Genomic DNA, 17,539 nt, shown 5'->3' with positions numbered 1-17,539 from the left:
GCCACACTGCAAAGCTTTTAATGAAATCCGGCGCTCCAAGGCATAAGGATACACCTCCTGGTTCGAGATGAGGGACTCAACACCCATGGTCATCTCTGCTCTGTCCCCAGCCCTGCCTGCAGTGATAGCAAAGGAATAAATAAGGATGCGAGCATGGAGAGGAGACGATGGGAGGGGGGCCGGCAACAAGCCCACGGAAGACGAAGAGCAGGCGGGTAACTAAATCCCCCAGACCGGAGAGCGTGGAGCCCGGCTGTTTATGGGGCAATCTATTCCCCGTGCACAACTCAAGAAGGCTCTGAAATTGGGGGCCCAGGGCCACCGAGGGCAGGAGTGCAGGGCTGAGCTGTGCCCCCCAGTCTCTACTGTCTGGACGCCAGGAGCACCTCCTTCCCCATTGTCCCACTGGGACGATCGCAAATGTCTGCAGAGGTTACCATGCATCCCCGGAGGGGCCAAATGCCCCCAGCCGAGAACCACTGTCCTAAGACAGTGCCCACCTCACCGAGCTCCGGTGAACCTTCTGGAGACTGGCTTGCCCTGAAGTGTGAACAGGCAATGAAAGGCCACCAACCAGCAAGTGAGAAAACCTTAAACTTCAAAGTCAGAGAACAAAACAAATAGCAAAAAAAAAAAAAGGGGGGGGTGGCGGAGGTAAACTCAGAGGAAAAGAGACAAATGAAGGAGAAAAAAAATTTTAATAAAACTCTTGATAATAAAAAGCCTCTAAGCTGAGGGGAAGGGACGGCGACCGTTGTCGGAGCTGCTGTCCCGTCAACCCGGAGCTGCCCCTATAAGCTGAGCGACCTGAGGGAAATCTGCATAACTCTCTGGCATCTTCCAAGCAAGGAGTGCTGTCTAGGATGTCCCCCAGGGCCCTTGACCAACGTATCAGGGAGGTGAGCAGTCTCCCCGATGCCCACCCAGATCCCTCCGTGGGCATCTAGGTCACCCCAGTGTTTAAGTGGGTCCGTGAGTTCTAAGTGGGAACAGTGTGCAGACCACAAGCGCCATGTTGCGTGCTGGATGAGGTCTGGGGACCCCCGCCCCCACCCCCACCCCTGGGGGCCCCTGTCCACAGAGGGAGACAGTGTGCCTCATCTGTCGCAGCTCAGGAGACGTCCTGGGTCCCATCCCAGGAGTCTGCTGCCCGCAGCACATCTGAGGGTCTTCTGTCCTGGGGGCTGGCTCAGGCAAAACAGACCAGCTCAGCACCATGGGGGGCGCCCACCGAGGCAGCCCAGGGGGGTGCGGTCCCTGGAGCCTGTGACCACCCCTTCCCTGCCCCCTCGCCCACTGGCAAAGCCAGCAATAGGACTATAAATGCCCGACCTGCTATTATTGCCAGGACAACCTTGAGTTGACTCCATGGGAAAAAAAATAATAAAAGAAGAAAGTCATTCAGAAAACAACAGTACTTAACTTTTGTGGGAGGATAAGCTATTGAATTATTTATTCCCTCCCCCATTCCAAGAAGGGAGCTGGGCCTTTTATCCTCTTACTTTAGGGCCCTGTGGGTTGTGGGGGCTGAAAGCTTCCCGGTTCCCTGAAGAAACTGTGCTAGGCGTCCAGGAGGGGAAGTCACGGCCTTCTGGTCTAAGAGGGGGACAGAGGATGCCTCAAGTCCAGGAAGCCTGCCTCTTGCTTTGGGGCTCCCCCACCACATCTCCCTCTAAACAGACAGCAGGATCTTAGAAAGACCACAGCGTGGGGCAACCCCGGAGGCTGGACCCATGGCTCTGGGAGCCTCCGGAGAGCAATGAGAAGACTGAATAAGGCCGGTGTGGACCTGGGAGCCCCCAACTGCACTGTTCTCCACAAACCTGGAGCAGTGGGGGGAAGGTGTGGATGGAAGCCCCTTCGGGGATGATAGACTCAGCTTCCCACCAGCTGGTGGATAAGGCTCAATTAAAAGAAGAGAAGGAAACAAACTCTTCCTTTCACACCAAGTTTGTGAAATCAAAAGTATGACTCCTTTTCCATCAATCATCAGCAAGTCGCTTGTGTCGTACCTCACAGCTGACTGAGGATATGTTTCCTTTATCTCCAAGCTATTTTTATGTTATTATATAGGCAGATATATTTCAAATATTTATTATGTTATTCTGTATTTATCAAAGAGCCCTGCCAGGCTGGGTGCCAGGGTTCAACAACAAACCAGCCGGAAAAGGCTCTGCCCCGATGACAATCGCTACCAGAGGGAGACAGATACAGTGACAATAAGCCAACAGGTGACGCGATGTTTAGTGTGTCAGATACGGACAGTGCTGTGGGAAAAATTAAGGGTGGCAAGGAGGGGATAAGGAGTTTGGGGTGGTGAGGGTACCAGTCCACACTGGGCGGTCAGGGGGCCTCTCTGGGAGGTAAAATGGAGAGGACGGGAAGTGGGTAATGAGGCAACCAGGTGGCTCCTGAGGAAGAATATTCTAGAACCAACACCTGTGGTGGCCCTGAGGGGTGTGATGGCTTCTTCTGCGGATGGCAAGAAGGTCTATGTAGTTAGGGATGAATGAATCAGGGCAGGTGACAAGGCCTGGGCTCAGAGAAGCAGCGCCACATTTCTGCGCTCCCTCAAAGTCATCTAAGAGGGAGATGGGACCATGTCATCTTCTGAGGAGCCAAGAATTCTGCTGCAAGTGGGAGCCTGCAAGTGCTAGGCCCTCCCCCACCTTCCACCGCTCTGGGTCTCCAGAAGGAGCTGGTCAGAAGCTGCCAGGACCTTCCCACCCAGATCCAAGCGGAAGTGCCTGCCAGCTGGGAAGCCTTTTCAGTGGGATTAATGGGCATAATTATCAGGTTCCACATACTCCTTTGCCTGTCCCCATTCCTGACACACCAGTGACTCATGGTATTTCTCTGTGAAGGGCTGGATGGTAACATACTCCCCAGAAGAACCTCGGGGGGGGGGGGGGAAGGGAAGTAGATTCATCCCCAGGGTTCACCTGTGGGGACTTTCATTTGGGGCAACCGAAAAGCTGCTGCAGGTGGGGGCTTGCTGAGAGAGGAGAGGAGGGGGGCCTGTACTCCCCAGTGGCCCTGCCCAGAGGTGGCAGAGGGTTGGCCTCCTTGAGAGTCCCCAGGCCTGGAATGCATGGGCCCAGGGAGCAGATAGAGGATCCTAGATTCGAAGACCGTCCACTGCCCTGCAGAGGCCTCTGGCTAAGGAACGGCTGGGCCAGGGCCCAGGGGTCTCAGTACTGGCAGTGCTAGGGCAGGGACAGGGGTGGGGGGTGGTACACACGGGGATACCCAGAAATGGGAGGGGTCCAGAGAGAGAGAAACCGGACAAGCTCCAGGCATAATTCTGAGACCACCTTGCCACCCCACATTTAGGCACCGCGGAGGAGTCTGGGCCCCCCAGGCCCACATCCAAACCTTGTGCCCCCTGGGCTGGTGCTCCAGACCACCCCTTCCAAGAGAGGCTGCTGCAGGAGGAACACAGGGTAAGGGAGGGGTTGGGGGTACACCCACAACCTTCCAGCTGTCCTCTGGCACTAAGGCCCCCAATGGCGGACCACACTGAACAGAGTGGGGACCCCCTGCCTCCTCGGAGGGCAGTGGAACGATGAGGACACATGGGGGTCCCCTCCAACACTCACGCATTCATTCACTCCAACTACTCTCTTATGAGCTCCCACTAATTCAATCTCCTCCATCTTATGACATGTCCCAGATTCTCCGAGGTTAGCAGCCCACACTCTGCCCGGACGCTGGGGAGCCCCCTCCACCTGAACTTTTCCAGTCGCTTCGTGCACCAGCCTTTGCTCCTGCTCATTCCTCTGGCTCTTATGGGTTGAACTGTGTTCCTCCAAAATTCCTCTGTTGAAGTCCTCCCCCACCCCAGTCCCTGTGAGATAGGGTCACTGCAGAGGGAATTCGTTAAATTAGTATGAGGTCATGCCGAAGTGGGATGGGCCCCTAATCCAATATGACTGACTGGTGTCTTTATAAAAAGGGGAAATCCAGACACAGGAAGAATGCCACGTGAAGATGAAGCCAAGGAACGCCAAAGATCACAGGCCAACCAGTAGAAGCCATGGGAGAGGCATGGAACAAACTCTCCCTCATAGCCCTCAGAAGGAACCGACCCTGCCAACACCTTCGCCCCAGACATCTGGCCTCCAGAACTATGTGACAGCAACTCTCAGTTGAAGCCACCCAGTTCATGGAACCGTTACAGCAGCCCTGACCATACACTTGGGGTCCCTCTCTAATCCTCCAAGGTGAGACCTTACTCTTTCTTCAAGAAAAGAAAGCATTCAGATGCTCAGCCCTGGCCCATGGTTTCCATCTTGGCTCTGTGGGGCACTGGGGGACGCTTTGTGACTATATAGAGGAGGGAAGGGACATGGCAGAGGGTGGGGTTGAGGAAGAGGCACCCGGGTGGGAAGGACTGAAGCCCCCACTCTGTGCCAAACGAGTACCCTCCATGTAAGAGGCTTCCATGTCATCTGAGGCCCTGGGGGTCTCTCTGTGCCCAAACCCCAGCCCACATGGCACTTAGTATACAGCAGAGTTTCATACATCTTGGCAACCAGAGACTAGAGCAGTACTATCCAACAGAAATACACCAGGAGCCACAGATGTCATCTAGAATGTTCTGATAGCCACATTATAAAAAAAATTAAAATAAAAATATCAAACGCATCATAAAATTCCATAGAACGAGCTACACACAGACACACAAATGAGTACATGTAAAACTAGTATAATCTGAGTAAGGTTGATGGATTGTATCGATGTGGATTTCCTGGTTATAATATTGTACTATAATTTTGCAAGATGGTAGCAGCTGGGTAACAGGAGTAGGGTACGAAAATTCTCTCTGTATAATTTCTTACAACTGTATGTGAATCTACAATTCTCAAAATAAAAAGTTTTCTAAGAAGTAAAAAAAAAAAAAAAGTTGAGGGGCACCTGTGTGGCTCAGTGGGTTAGGCCTCTGCCTTGCTCAGGTCATGATCTCAGGGTCCTAGGATGGAGCCCTGCATCAGGCTTTCTGCTCAGTGGGAAGCCTGCTTCCCCCCCTCCCCACCTCTGCCTACTTGTGATCTCTGTCAAATAAATAAATAAAATCTCTTTTTTTTTTTAAGTTAAAATGAATTTTAATAATATATTCTTATTAACCTTATACATCTAAAATATTGTCATTTCAATATATAATAAGTTAAAAACCAACGGGATGGGTTACATCTTTTTTCATATTCTGTCTTTGAAATCTATTTTTAAAAAAGATTTTATTTATTTGACAGAGAAAGCAAGCACAAGCAGGGAGACCAGCAGAGGGAGAGGGAGAAGCAGTCTCTCTGCTGAGCAAGGAGCCCGATGTGGGACTCAATCCTAGGACCCTGAATCATGACGGGAGCCAAAGGCAGATGTTTAACTGACTGAGCCACCCAGGCTCCCCTGTGTCTGAAATCTAGTATGTATTTTATACTTACAGCACATCTTAGTTTAGACTAGTCACATTTCCAGGGTTCCATAGCCACACATGGCGAGTGGCTATTATATTGAACACCAAAGGTCTGGTACATGCTTGCTGGATGAACAAACAGATGAATGAATGAATGAATGAATGAGTGAGTGAAACAACCAACCAACCAATTACTCAACCTTAAGTAAGAGGAGGCGGAGACTGGACATGCGGAATGGCACCTCCACCAGCTGGAGGCCCCGGGAGTGGAAACATCAGCTCTGCAAGCCCTGGTGGGTAAGAAGACCCAGAGTAATGAACTTGTGTCAGGACAGCAACCCAGCCTGACACTGAAGAAAGAGAAAACACTGGGGGGAGTCTTGAGTCCTCTAAGTCTTCTTCTGGAGGCTTGCAGCTTATTTCTGGGGAAAGAGCAGAGCTGGTCCCAGAAATACTGATCCTCAGCCTGATGGGCCGGGGGAAGCATGGAAAGCTGGTATACTGAGGGACCAGGGAGAGGCTTGGGTTCCTCTGCTCAGAGGCTCAGCAGGAGGAACACAGATCGGATACGATCTCAAGCTGGAGCAAGCACAGCACATTTGATTCTCCCAATAACCTTGGCACCCCCAATGCATGGTGTCCCACCCACATCTCCTGGCTTACCAGCCTCATTCCCATCTCCCATGGGTCTCCCTCACAAAGAGGACTGGCAAAATCTGGCCCAAGCCTTTATGCTGAAGGGCCGGCCCCCCCTCATCAGAGCTGGGAAAAACAACTAACCTCCCACTCACCCTCTCACATTACAGAATACTAAATGGGGACCAGAGAGGGCCATCCGCCTCACAGAGCACCAGGGAATAAAAGAAAATTCAAAAGCCTTTTGTGATTTCCATCCCCTGCACCTGGAGTCTTAACACCCCAGCCTGTCCCCCAGAATCACCCCCTGAAATACACTAGCTCCCCAAAGCCCACATCAGGTCCTGCCAGGCTACTCATCAGTCAACTGCTGTCTCCTTTGAACCCTACAAGCTTTATCACCTATGCCACACAACTGCAAGTTCATTTGTACAGTTTTACATGTTTTTCAGGTTTGTCTCTTTATGTGTGCTCTGAGCTCCTTAAGAACATGTATCACATCTAATAATTCCTTATCACATCCTCTTTTCCCCTCAGTACGAAGCTGAGTGCAAATTGATGTTTGACAATTATTAGGAGAAGTTTAGGGGTTCCTTTAAAAAAAAGGTATTTATTTATTCATTCATTCATTCATTTAGAGAGAGCTGGAGTGAGTAGCAGAGGGAGAGGGACAAGCAGACTCATGGAGCTTGAAGCAGGGCTCCATCTCACGACCCTAAGGTCATGACCTGAGCGGAAATCACGAGCCGGATGCCGAACTGCCTGCATTCCCCAGGTGCCACGAGCGGTTCCCTCTGTGTGCATCCTTTTGTCCAGCAATTAATGTCGGGCACTGTGCTAGGTCCTGGGAATGCAGAGATGGATAAAACGTCTCTTTTACGGGTCTTGCAGGCTATGTGACCTTATACAAGTTACCCGCCTCTCTGAGTGAGTTTTAAAGGAGGATGATTGTATCTGTTTAACAGGATTCCTGTAAGGATTACAAAAAACAATCCTTGCTTAGTATTATCTCCTCAGGTCGGAGACTGGCTCATGAACACTTAAGGAATGTTAATAATCCGTATCATTACCTGATGGATCCTTCAGGTGTGTGGTAGGGAGGGGGCAGGGGTCCCTACCCATAGGGCTAAGGCCCAAACTTGAGAAGTTTTGGATGAGAGGGTATTAGAGGAGAAGTGAGTGGGCCTGGATAAGTCACAGAAGAGATGCTAAGTCCTTTAAGAGGTACACTTTGCCTGATAAGTAGGAATGTCGAAAAGAAAAGAATGGGACCGAGAAGGGGTGGGGAGAAGAGCGAGAGGACAGCACTGCATCCCTGGGGGTCATCTGGGAAAGGGAGAGACAGTTGACAGATGACTAAGTGCAGCCTGGGCACACAGCAGGTCAGGGTCGGGACTGGACTGAGGCAAGCAAGGTTTCCAGGGGCCAAAACTAAAGGCGGCCCCTACCGCTCAGACTCACACGGGTGCAGGGCACGCCCGTGGAAGGGAGGCCTCCTTGAGTCCTGTCCCCTGGGTGCCAGGCTTCCCTCACCCTAATCCCAGCCCTGCATCAGATTCTCAAGACAAGCTTGCTCTGATCAGCAAAACAAGAAGGTCATCCCGCCGGCCCAGCACACACCCCGGTGCCAGTCAGCTCAGAATCCCTTCTCCTCTCTGGGGGACCATCCATTCCCACCAGGTCCCCGCACGGCACTCGTCCCCTCCAGAAGGGGAAGGTGGATAGACCTTCCCACCCCCGCTGTCCCATCTCCTGTGCTGTGCCTGTTTCTCAGGGCAGTCGAATAGGAGGGTTGGTTCTGCGAGAAGAGCCTTCGCACACAACTTCAGATAACGCATGGAGTCAGGCTGTGCTTTTCCTTGACCCAGTTTCATATCCTCAGGTCTCAGGCCTGCACCAGCCATGTGCAGGCAGCCCAGATTGGCACCCTCCGAGCACAGGAGAGAGCAAGGCTGGAGGGAAGGCAGCATAGAGGAAAGCCTGCTCTACAAAAGGCAGGATGAAATAGACCCAGCCTCGGCTCCTGTGTGGTTGGAGAAATCATCCTTAACCATTAAGGAGATGGAATTAGTAACTTACAGTCTTCCCACTAGGAAAACATTAGGTGTGGATGCCTGTACAGGCGAGTTCTACCAAACTTTCAAAGAATAGATGATCTCAGACCTGCAAAAATCATCCCACAGAATGAAGAGGGAATATTCCCAACTCCTTTTACAAGACTGGTTTTAAGACCGGAGACTGCATTCTATAAGAAGATGAGATGCTGATATTATTCACTAAAATGAGATATAATATCGTACATAAAAATACTGGCCAACAAAATCTCACATCGTAGAAAATAAATAATACATCATGAACAAGCTAGGTTTAGCCCCCAAATTTTAAGTTGAAAATCTATTAATGTAATTTATCACATCAAAAATTACACGTAAAAAACTACATATCACCCGATAGAGGTAGAAAAAGCATCTGATAAAATGAATACCCATACACGGTGACACAAGTAAACAAAACTTGTTAGCCTACTCCAGAAGGGAGTCTTAATATCTTACAAAACATTAAAAAAAAAAAAAAGATAAAGAAAATTTTAAGCAGATAAATTCAATGGGGACACTTGTACCATAATTCTCCTTAAAATCAGGTTTAATCATACACTAGACAAAAAATAACTCAAAATGGAGCAAAGACCTCAACATAAGAGCTGAAGTTATAAAACTGTTAGAAGAGGGTGGCTGGGTTATGGACAATGGGGAGGGTATGTGCTATGGTGGGTGCTGTGAAGTGTGTAAACCTGGTGATTCACAGACCTGTACCCCTGGGGCTAATAATACATTATATGTTAATAAAAAAGGGGCACCTGGGTGGCTCAGTGGGTTAAAGCCTCTGCCTTCAGCTCAGGTCATGATCCCAGGGTCCTGGGACCGAGCCCTGCATCGGGCTCTCTGCTCAGCAGGGAGCTTGCTTTCCCCTCTCTTTCTGCGTGCTTCTCTGCCTACTTGTGAGCTCTCTCTCTCTGTCAAATAAATAAATAAATATTTTTTTAAATGTTAAAAAATAAAAATAAAAAAAATTTTAAAACTCTTAGAAGAAAACACAGGGATAAATCTTTGTGACACTGGGCAGTGTACATAGGCTGTGATTTAATGGAAACAACCCGTAAGCACAAGCAACCAACAGCAGCAACAACTATATATATATATACAGACATACATATACATGAATTACAATTCATCAAAACTAAAAATTTTCAAAGGATATCATCAAAAAAGTAAAAAGACAACCCCTAGAATAAGAGAAATGTTTTGCAAATCTTATTCTCATAAGGGACTTATATTAGAAGCTATAAAGAACTCTCACAACTCAATCAGAGGAAGACAAATCATCCAATTTAAAAATGGGCAAAGGATGTGAATAGACATGTCTCCAAAGAAAACATACAAATGACCCATAAGCACATGAAAGTATGTTCTACATCATTAGTCATCAGAGAAATACAAAATCAAACCCACAACGGAATACCACTTCAAAACCACAAAGATGGCTATGACCAAAAAGATAACAATGAGTGTTTTTAAAAATAGGGAAAAACTGGAAACTTCATGCACCTCTTGGAGGGAGTATAAAATGGCAAAACCACTTTGGAAAGGAGTGTGGCAACTGGAAAAGTGTGCGGCAACCAGATGGTAAAACACAAGAGTTACCATATGACAGAACAATTCCACTTGTAGGTATATACCGAAGAAAAAGGAAAATGCATGTCCATACAGAAACCTGGACACAAATACTCATCACAGCATTATTCATAACAGTGAACACAAAAACCCAATTTCCATCACTGAAGAACAGACCGACAAAATATGGTATATTTACAAATGGAATATTATTCATCAACAAAAAGAAATGAAATATTGGGCACCTGGGTGGCTTAGTCCATTAAGTAGCCAACTCTTAATTTCAGCTCAGGTCATGACCTCAGGGTCTTGAGATCAAGCCCCACGTCAGGCTTCACATTTAGCACAGAGTCTGCTGGAGAGTCTCTGCCCCTCCCCTCGCCCATGTTCATGTGCTCTCTCTTTATCTCAAATAAATAAATAAATATTAAAAAAGAAAAAAGGAAGGTTGGTACTGACACATGCCCTAACATGGATGAGCCTTGGAAACCTTATGCTTAATGAAAGATGACAGTCATATTGGACCACATATCATATGATTCCATTTGTAGAAAATGTCCAGAACAGACGAAGCTACAGAGACAGAAGATGCATTAGTGTTTGTATATCCCTATAGCTAGAAGTGGGAGTACTGGGGGATGATGGTTAAGAAGTCTAGTTTCTTTTTGGGGTAATGAAAATGTTCTAAAATTGACTGTGGTGATGGGTACACAGTGATGTGACTATAGCAAAAATCATCTAATTGTACACTTCAAATGGGAAAATTATATTTGGATAAATCTATTTAAAAAGAAAGTTAAAGGGGCACCTGGGTGGCTCAGTGGGTTAAAGCTTCTGCCTTCAGCTCAGGTCATGATCTCAGGGTCCTGGGATCAAGCCCCGCATCTGCTCTGCTGAGCAGAGAGCCTGCTTCCCTCTCTCTCTCTCTCTCTGCCTGCCTCTCTGCCTACTTATGATCTCTCTCTGTGTGTCAAATAAATAAATAAAATCTTTTTTAAAAAAAGGTTAAAAAAGTAAGAAAAATCAGAATTAAGGCCAAAATATTCATTATGACATTTTTACTGAACCTTATATCAAAGGTCCTCACCAGCTCAATAAGACAAGAAAAATAATTAAGGTACAGGGTTACGATAAAAGGAAAAAAAGTTTATGCAGAAATCCCAGAAGATTTTCCAGATAAACTATTGTCATTATGTATATATTATCCAGTTGCTGTTTATAAGATCAAAACATAAGAAAATCAAATTTATTTCTATATACTAGCTACCAATGCTATACAAATTCTGTATGATATATATATATATATATATACACACACACACACACACTTTAGTATATGTTTTTGTATATATACTATATATAAATGTTTCAAAAATACAATTTTTAAAAATAAATTTTTACAATAACAGTAAAAGCTATGTAGCCTGAAAGAAGTCTAGCAATGTTCAAATTCTTTATGAAGAATTATAAAATTTCACTGAAAGACATAAAAAGAGGACATGGGAGGCCCATGCCTATCTGGTCTTCTTCTGAGTTTAAGTTTAAAAGGCAGGTTGACACCAGATTGTAAAAAAATAAAATAAAATAAAATCTACAAGGACTTTTATTTCTAACTAAAGGAGAAACCACCACAAAACAGAAAAAAAAAAAACTACTGCCCTTTCCTGCCCCTCTGTTCAAGTGTAAGTACTTTTAGTCCTCAGCACTTTAGGGACAAAAGTTTATGTGAAGATTTTAGCACTAATAAAGGAGCTTGGGGGCAGTGGAGGCCTTAAAGGAAGAGGGTACCATTTCCCTGGCCCTGATTCTAGAAAATCCTTTTGACCCATGACTCCCCCAGACCTGTCCTTACCCACACAGCCAAATCTGGATAGGTTTTATCCTACCTGATCCCTCTGCAATGTGTGTCACAGGGGACCACTCAGTGCCTGGCACCATCATCCCTTGGTTTCCTCAACAGCTGTTCCCCTCTACCTCTCTGCAGCCTCAGTTTCCAGAGACAGCTCCCCGCTCTGGACCCTTAGATGCAGGGATTCCTTACGGCTCTCCACTGTGCCCTGACCTTCATCATCCCTCGCTCTGCTCTGTCCTGGGTGATCTCATCCAACCTCATCGTGGAACCAGTGCTTTTCTAACAAAGGGTTTCAAACCAATAAAAAATCAACTTCGTGGCTTACCCCTAGAATTTTTTTTAAACCTTTGCATTGCAGTGAAATAGACATAACAGAAATTTACCACTTTCACTATTTTTAAGTCGGCAGTTCAGTGGCATTAAGTGGAGCCAGTCTGTTATGCAGCCCTCTCTGTTATGCACCCTCCATCTCTAAAACTTTTTCATCTTCCCAAACTGAACCCCTACACCCACGAAACACAAACTCCCACCCCACCTCCAGCCCCTGCAACCACCATTCTACTTTCTGTCCCTATGAATTGACTAATCTAGGTGCATCGTATAAGTAGAACCAAACAATGTCTGTCATTTTGTGCCACGTTTATTTTAGCATAACATCTTCAAGATTCATCCATGTTGGGGAAAAAAAAAAAAGATTCATCCACGTTATGCATCAGATTTCCCTTCCCTTTAAAGGCGGATTTATTTGTCAAATGAAGTGGAATAGAAAATATTAAAGCGGGTTTCTTAGAAGAAGGTCAAATATTGTTTCACAGAATGGCTGTTTCAGATGGATGTGTACGTGAGTGTGTTCTAGATCCCTGGGTGTAACATAGTTCTTACGGCAGCGAACAATGATAAAAGTTGGGAAAACACTGATTTTGGTGGTGACTAAGTAATCTCCATTGCCAGCCTGGCTCTTCTCCGCCCACAGTTCCGGAGCTCATTTCCAAGGAGCTGGCTGGATAGCTCCCTGTCAGCTCCTTGCAGTGAGTTTCCTAACAGATCCAGACTCAAATTTGTCCCTCTTTCCTCCAGACATGCTTCTTCACACACATCTCCTTGATTCTCCATAATCAGACCCTGCCTGCCTCACCTTGCCCCCAGGTACACAGCTGGGATATCTGAGTTATGTTGAATTACTTAGCTCTCCCTGGCACTTGGCTATCCTCATTCAAGCTGGCTCTCATCCCCCTTCCTTACCCTTCCACCATGCCTACAGGTCATTTTCCTTTCTTTAGGACCCACTTCAAATGCCTCCATGCACCTTGAAGCCATCCTGATCCACTCTGGGTCCCTCCGGATTTCTGGAAGCCCTTGCTCACATCCCCAATTTGGCTTATGTTTGTATTACGTGCCTTTCCATCTTTCTAGCAGACCGCAAGCTCCCCAGAGACCGTGGACTGTGTCAGCCTGCCACACCACTGTCCTCAGCACTTAGCGTGGTGTTCGGCATAGAGCAAATCTTCATTAAGTACGTGCTCAATCAAGTACGGATAGGAGGAAGCCAACAACATCAACGGGAAACTTCACAGTTTTGTCCCCAGAAGGGGCGACCACACAGCACAGAGACCAGGGTCAAAGGGAAGAACACATACCGACTCACATCCCCCACTCCCTTCTGGTGAAGTCTGGCCCGAATTCTCCCTGAAATAGCCTGTCATCTCTGTGCTCCTGAGCTCTCTGTGAGGTGACAAACAATGGAGGCTTTGCTGAATACATCGTCAACCAACCCAGCTCGGCACAGAAGTGAAAAATGACAGCCTTCAGGAATCCCCAAGGTCTAAAGTAGATCTGCCTTCCGCACCAGAGTCCCCTCACTTTGGACCAGGCTGTCACAAGAGCCTCCCAGGCTTTCCCCATCACTAACCTCTCCTTACAGAGCCTGAATAGCCTTTCTCCCCAGAGGCTTTTATCCCATCCTTACCCTACTCAAAGACCACATGCGGCTCCCTGTGAGTGAAGGAACCCGGTTCAATCTGCCCTTCCCCACCCACAAAGCACCTCACCGAAGCTACTCACCCAACATTATATCTGTCCCCGTTCTCCACATTCTCCCTTTTACCAGTTGGATCCGTTTCTTCACCGTGTCTTCCAATTACCAGGGGCGCACGTGGGCAAACAGGTGCGCGTGCACACACACCCCCAACTTTCAATCATTTCTTCATTGTCCTGTATTTATTGAGAGTTTACTATGTACCCGGCACCATGTTTGGTGCTCAGCGTGCAGGTGGGACCCAAGCGTGAAGGACCCTGCCTCATGGAGGTTTCGGTCCAGAGCGGGGGTTTCTCCATGTCAGCCCTATTGCTATTTGGGGCTGGGCAATGCTTTCCTGGGGGAAGCAGATGATACAGTTGTAGGATCCTTAACAGCAGCCCTGGCCTCTCCATGCAAGACACCAGCAGCTCTCTCCTTTCCCAGTGTGAGAAACAAAAATGTTTCCAGATACTGCCTGGGGTAACACTGCTCTCCCTTGAGAACTGTGGGTCTAGAGCAGCAGGGGGAGCTTGCTAGGAGCCCTGTGGGGACCTGGTAACAAGCATGAACTGGACCCACCCCCCCCCCCAGAGAATCAGATCCTGAACCCAAGCACCTGCGTATCAGTGGCTCCTGCAGGTGATTCTCATGAGGCTGTCCCAAGACCTGTTTGGGGAACACTCAAGTGGGAAGTGTTCCTAGACTGGACACAGACCAATAATCACACCCAGGTGGTTCATTACAACTGAGTGGGTGGTCCGGGCATGGGAGAGCGGAAGGGAGGCGGTGCCCCATCTCTGCACGTTTGCTTACATGCTCTTTAGCTCTGGTTGTACATGTCATCACCACACCCCACCCAGACACACACCTAAATTTCACCCTTCCTACATGGACCCATTCCGGTTCTACCTCCTCTAGGCAGTCTTCCCTAACTACTCCAGCCCATTCATACGTCCTTCCTCAGACAGGTTAACACTCACTACTTAACTAGCTCATCTGTGGCCATTTGTTTCCCCAAAGAGACCTCAGGCCTCCTGAACACCAGGACCACACCATCTGCTTCTCCACAGACCCCCACAGCATCCTTCCCGTATCAAGTACAGGCCAGTTTTGCTTGCTTGACTGGACTGAACCCATGTCCCTGGAGTGAGGCCCCAGAGGTGGCATCTGAGATTCAGGGAGTCAGGATCTGGGTGTGAGGGAGGGATGGGAGGCAATCAGCATGCCTGCTGAACTCTGGGTGGCTCACACAGCCACCCAAGACCACGGAGGGTGTGGCAGAGCAAGCAGTTAGGAGTCGAGCTGGCGCTGACCATGAGCACGGATATTTTCTCACTGTTGACCAGGCAGCATGGATCCCAACAGGCCCAGCAGTACTGAGTAAGTGCCAACGGGGCCCAGGAACCCAGAGTGGGCCTGCTGAGGAGGAAACAAGTGCAGCAGGTGGAGGCCAACGGGGCAGAAGCAGGCCATCTGGGGCCCGCCAGTCCTTGCATGGGCTTATCTTGGAGGGGCAGTAGGAGCCAGAAGGGGAGGCAGAACCAAGCCAGCCAGAGGACTCTGAAAATGTCCTTTAAAACCAGCAGCACCATGCAGAGCTCATCAGCTGCCTTCCATGAGGGAAGAATGCGGTCTGGGGAGATGGGGGGGGGGTGGTGCATGGCTGGTTAAATGCAAATATCCCAGGCAAGGAGCCTCATACTCCCCAGGGGATAGGGACAGGGACAGGGAAGGGAGTAGCCTAACAGCAGCAAAGAACAAAACTCCAGGCGAAAGGAGAGCTAGGCTACTTCCAAAAGGGGCTCCGATGTGGGAGCATCTTAGGGTCAGCGCTATCCCCAATCTCTGGAGCTAGGCAGAGTACCCCGAAGCATTTCTCCTGGCCAGCAGAAGGAACTGGCTGGCATTTTCACACACGCAGGGACCCAGGCTGTGACACATCCTCCTACTGCTCTTTCTCTTAACAAGAGTCGGCGGGTGGATGGGGTGGGCTGGGAAGAGAGCCCAAGGAGGGGAGAGTTAACTTCGTCTGCCGCTCTGACCTTCTGTGTAAGGATGAGAAAGAACCATCTGCTACAGGAGGAATCAGGTTGTGTTTCGCACGCACAGTGGTTACCGGTTTATGAAAACTGACGATTCCAGTCACGGTCCCAACCCATTATCACTCCCCACCTAACCTGCCGTTTTCCCCCCAGGAGCCCCCACAGAAGTTCAGGACTCGGTAATCCTGTTCGGTTTTGAGCCCTCCACACCAGGGAGCCTCCCCTCCAACCAAACGGCCATGGCGCCATAGATTTGGGGGACACTGATCTGACTCCTGTGGCCCCTCGGGGAATTCGGATGGATTCGTCATCGGCGTGGCCACTCGGAATTCCAACCTGTCCCCCATTTTCACAAGAGAACAAAGTTGTCGGGCCCCTCCGGCCCACGCAGGGCAGGCGCTCTCATGCCGCTGGGAGGAGAGATGCGCTTCGGAGCGCCAGGACCCAAACCCAACGCGGCCGTGCTCGCGGCCAGGTGCCCAACCCGGGCCCCTGACTCTGGGAACGCCCGGGCCGACGTTGCTGCCGCCACCTGGGCACTGGCCCGCGAGCTCCCTGCACCCTCACCCGCGCTCGGACTTTCTTACCTCTTGATGTAGTTTCTGCCGTACAAGATCTGTTGCAGCAAGGTCACCAAAGCGAAAGCGCAGATGAAGATGAAGAGCAAAGTTCGGTTCCCCAACAAATCCCGGTTCGCCGAGGGGTCCGCGTAGCGCATCCTGGCGGCCGCTCGCGCACGGCGGGGCGCGGCCGGCGCCGGACGCCGGGGGGCCCCCGCAATCACGCACGGGGTTTCGGGGCCCCGGCGGGGCGCGCGATCGACCAGGTGCCTCTCGGCGCTGTTAGCCGGGCGGGGGACTTGGCGGGGCAAAGTTTCGGCCTGGCGGGGAGGGCGCAGGGGGCATCCGAGCGTGGCCGGCGCCGGGGCGGCGGGCAAGGCAGAGCTGGTAGCGGGGAGCTCGGCCGCGGCCCGGGGCCTTCCCTCCGGACGCCTCTACCTCTGGGCGCGCGTACCCGGCAACCGCCGATTTCCCTGCGGAGAGGCGACTCCAGGTGCCCCGGGCTCGGGGCGGCCCCTCCCCGCCGAGGTGAGGACCAATGGGAGCGGGGCCCGGATGCCGTCCGCTGGTGCACCCGAGAGCGCGGCGCACCGCCCCCTCCGGTCGGGCTCCGGATCGCGGTCGCCCCGCGCAGTGCCCTGTCCGGGCCGGCCACGTCCGATCCCAGGGCCCGCAGCGAGGCAGCGCGAAGGTTGGCCTTCAGTTCTGCAGATGGGAGGTGGGGGGACCAAACACCCGGACAGGCTGGCGAATGACTGGCGGGCGGTGGAGAGGGGGAGGGGTGGAGCGGAAAACGCCAGGTTTGAATCGTGGAATTAAAAAAGGGGGCAGGAAGGGGAAGGCGAGGCTGCGAAGCTGGGCATGCTGGAAGGGAGCGTTTGCTTGCGGCGCGAAGGGTACTGAGTCACCGCGGTGGCCACGTCCTCGCGCTCGGGAGATTTCTCCGGAGAAAGCGGAGCAAGGTCAGCGGGCAACCCTTCAAGGACGGGCGCGCGCGGCTCCTGCATGCTGATGGCCTGCGGGGCTGCCCGCCTGCGCTCCGGGCACCCAACTCCTGCAGGGAGAAAATTCAGAGGCTCTACACCCCAGCCACAGGCCTCCTTCCTCTCCCCAGCTGCGGCCCGCGGCTGTTCCTCAAAGACCTGGTTGTCACCGAGACACTGGGACCTTGTCTCATCCTCCGAGCCGCTCATAAATCTTAGGTCAGGCAGCCGGCCGCCTGAGGGTACCACGGTCCCCCAAAGCTTGAGTAAGTCAGCAAGTCTGAAAAGGCTGGTGCTTCAGAGGGCACAGAAAGGCAACGCCAAAGTCGTGCCTCTTCAGAAATCCAAGCCCCTAGATGCGCTCC

At 50.2% G+C, this 17,539-nt stretch overlaps 1 protein-coding gene across 3 annotated transcripts in view; it reads right to left on the bottom strand.

Annotated features, from left to right (window-relative positions):
• The window catches only part of ST8SIA5 (ST8 alpha-N-acetyl-neuraminide alpha-2,8-sialyltransferase 5), a 47,545-nt gene extending 31,196 nt beyond the window's left edge, over positions 1-16,349 (bottom strand). For 2 of the 3 annotated variants that reach the window (XM_044240988.1, XM_044240989.1), the window contains exon 1: positions 16,219-16,349. In XM_044240988.1, the coding sequence (XP_044096923.1) occupies positions 16,219-16,349 (131 nt within the window). Of the gene's footprint in view, positions 1-13,633; positions 13,649-16,218 lie in introns of those variants that run through there. The other variant, XM_044240991.1, reaches the window with a different exon arrangement.
• Positions 16,350-17,539: the final 1,190 nt, after the last annotated feature.

Source organism: Neovison vison, chromosome 3 (assembly GCF_020171115.1).
Source record: "Neovison vison isolate M4711 chromosome 3, ASM_NN_V1, whole genome shotgun sequence".
In the NCBI taxonomy this organism is placed as follows: Eukaryota; Metazoa; Chordata; class Mammalia; order Carnivora; family Mustelidae; genus Neogale; species Neogale vison.
The sequence above is the reverse complement of the archived record's forward strand: the minus strand, read 5'-3'. Positions and strand labels throughout refer to the sequence as shown.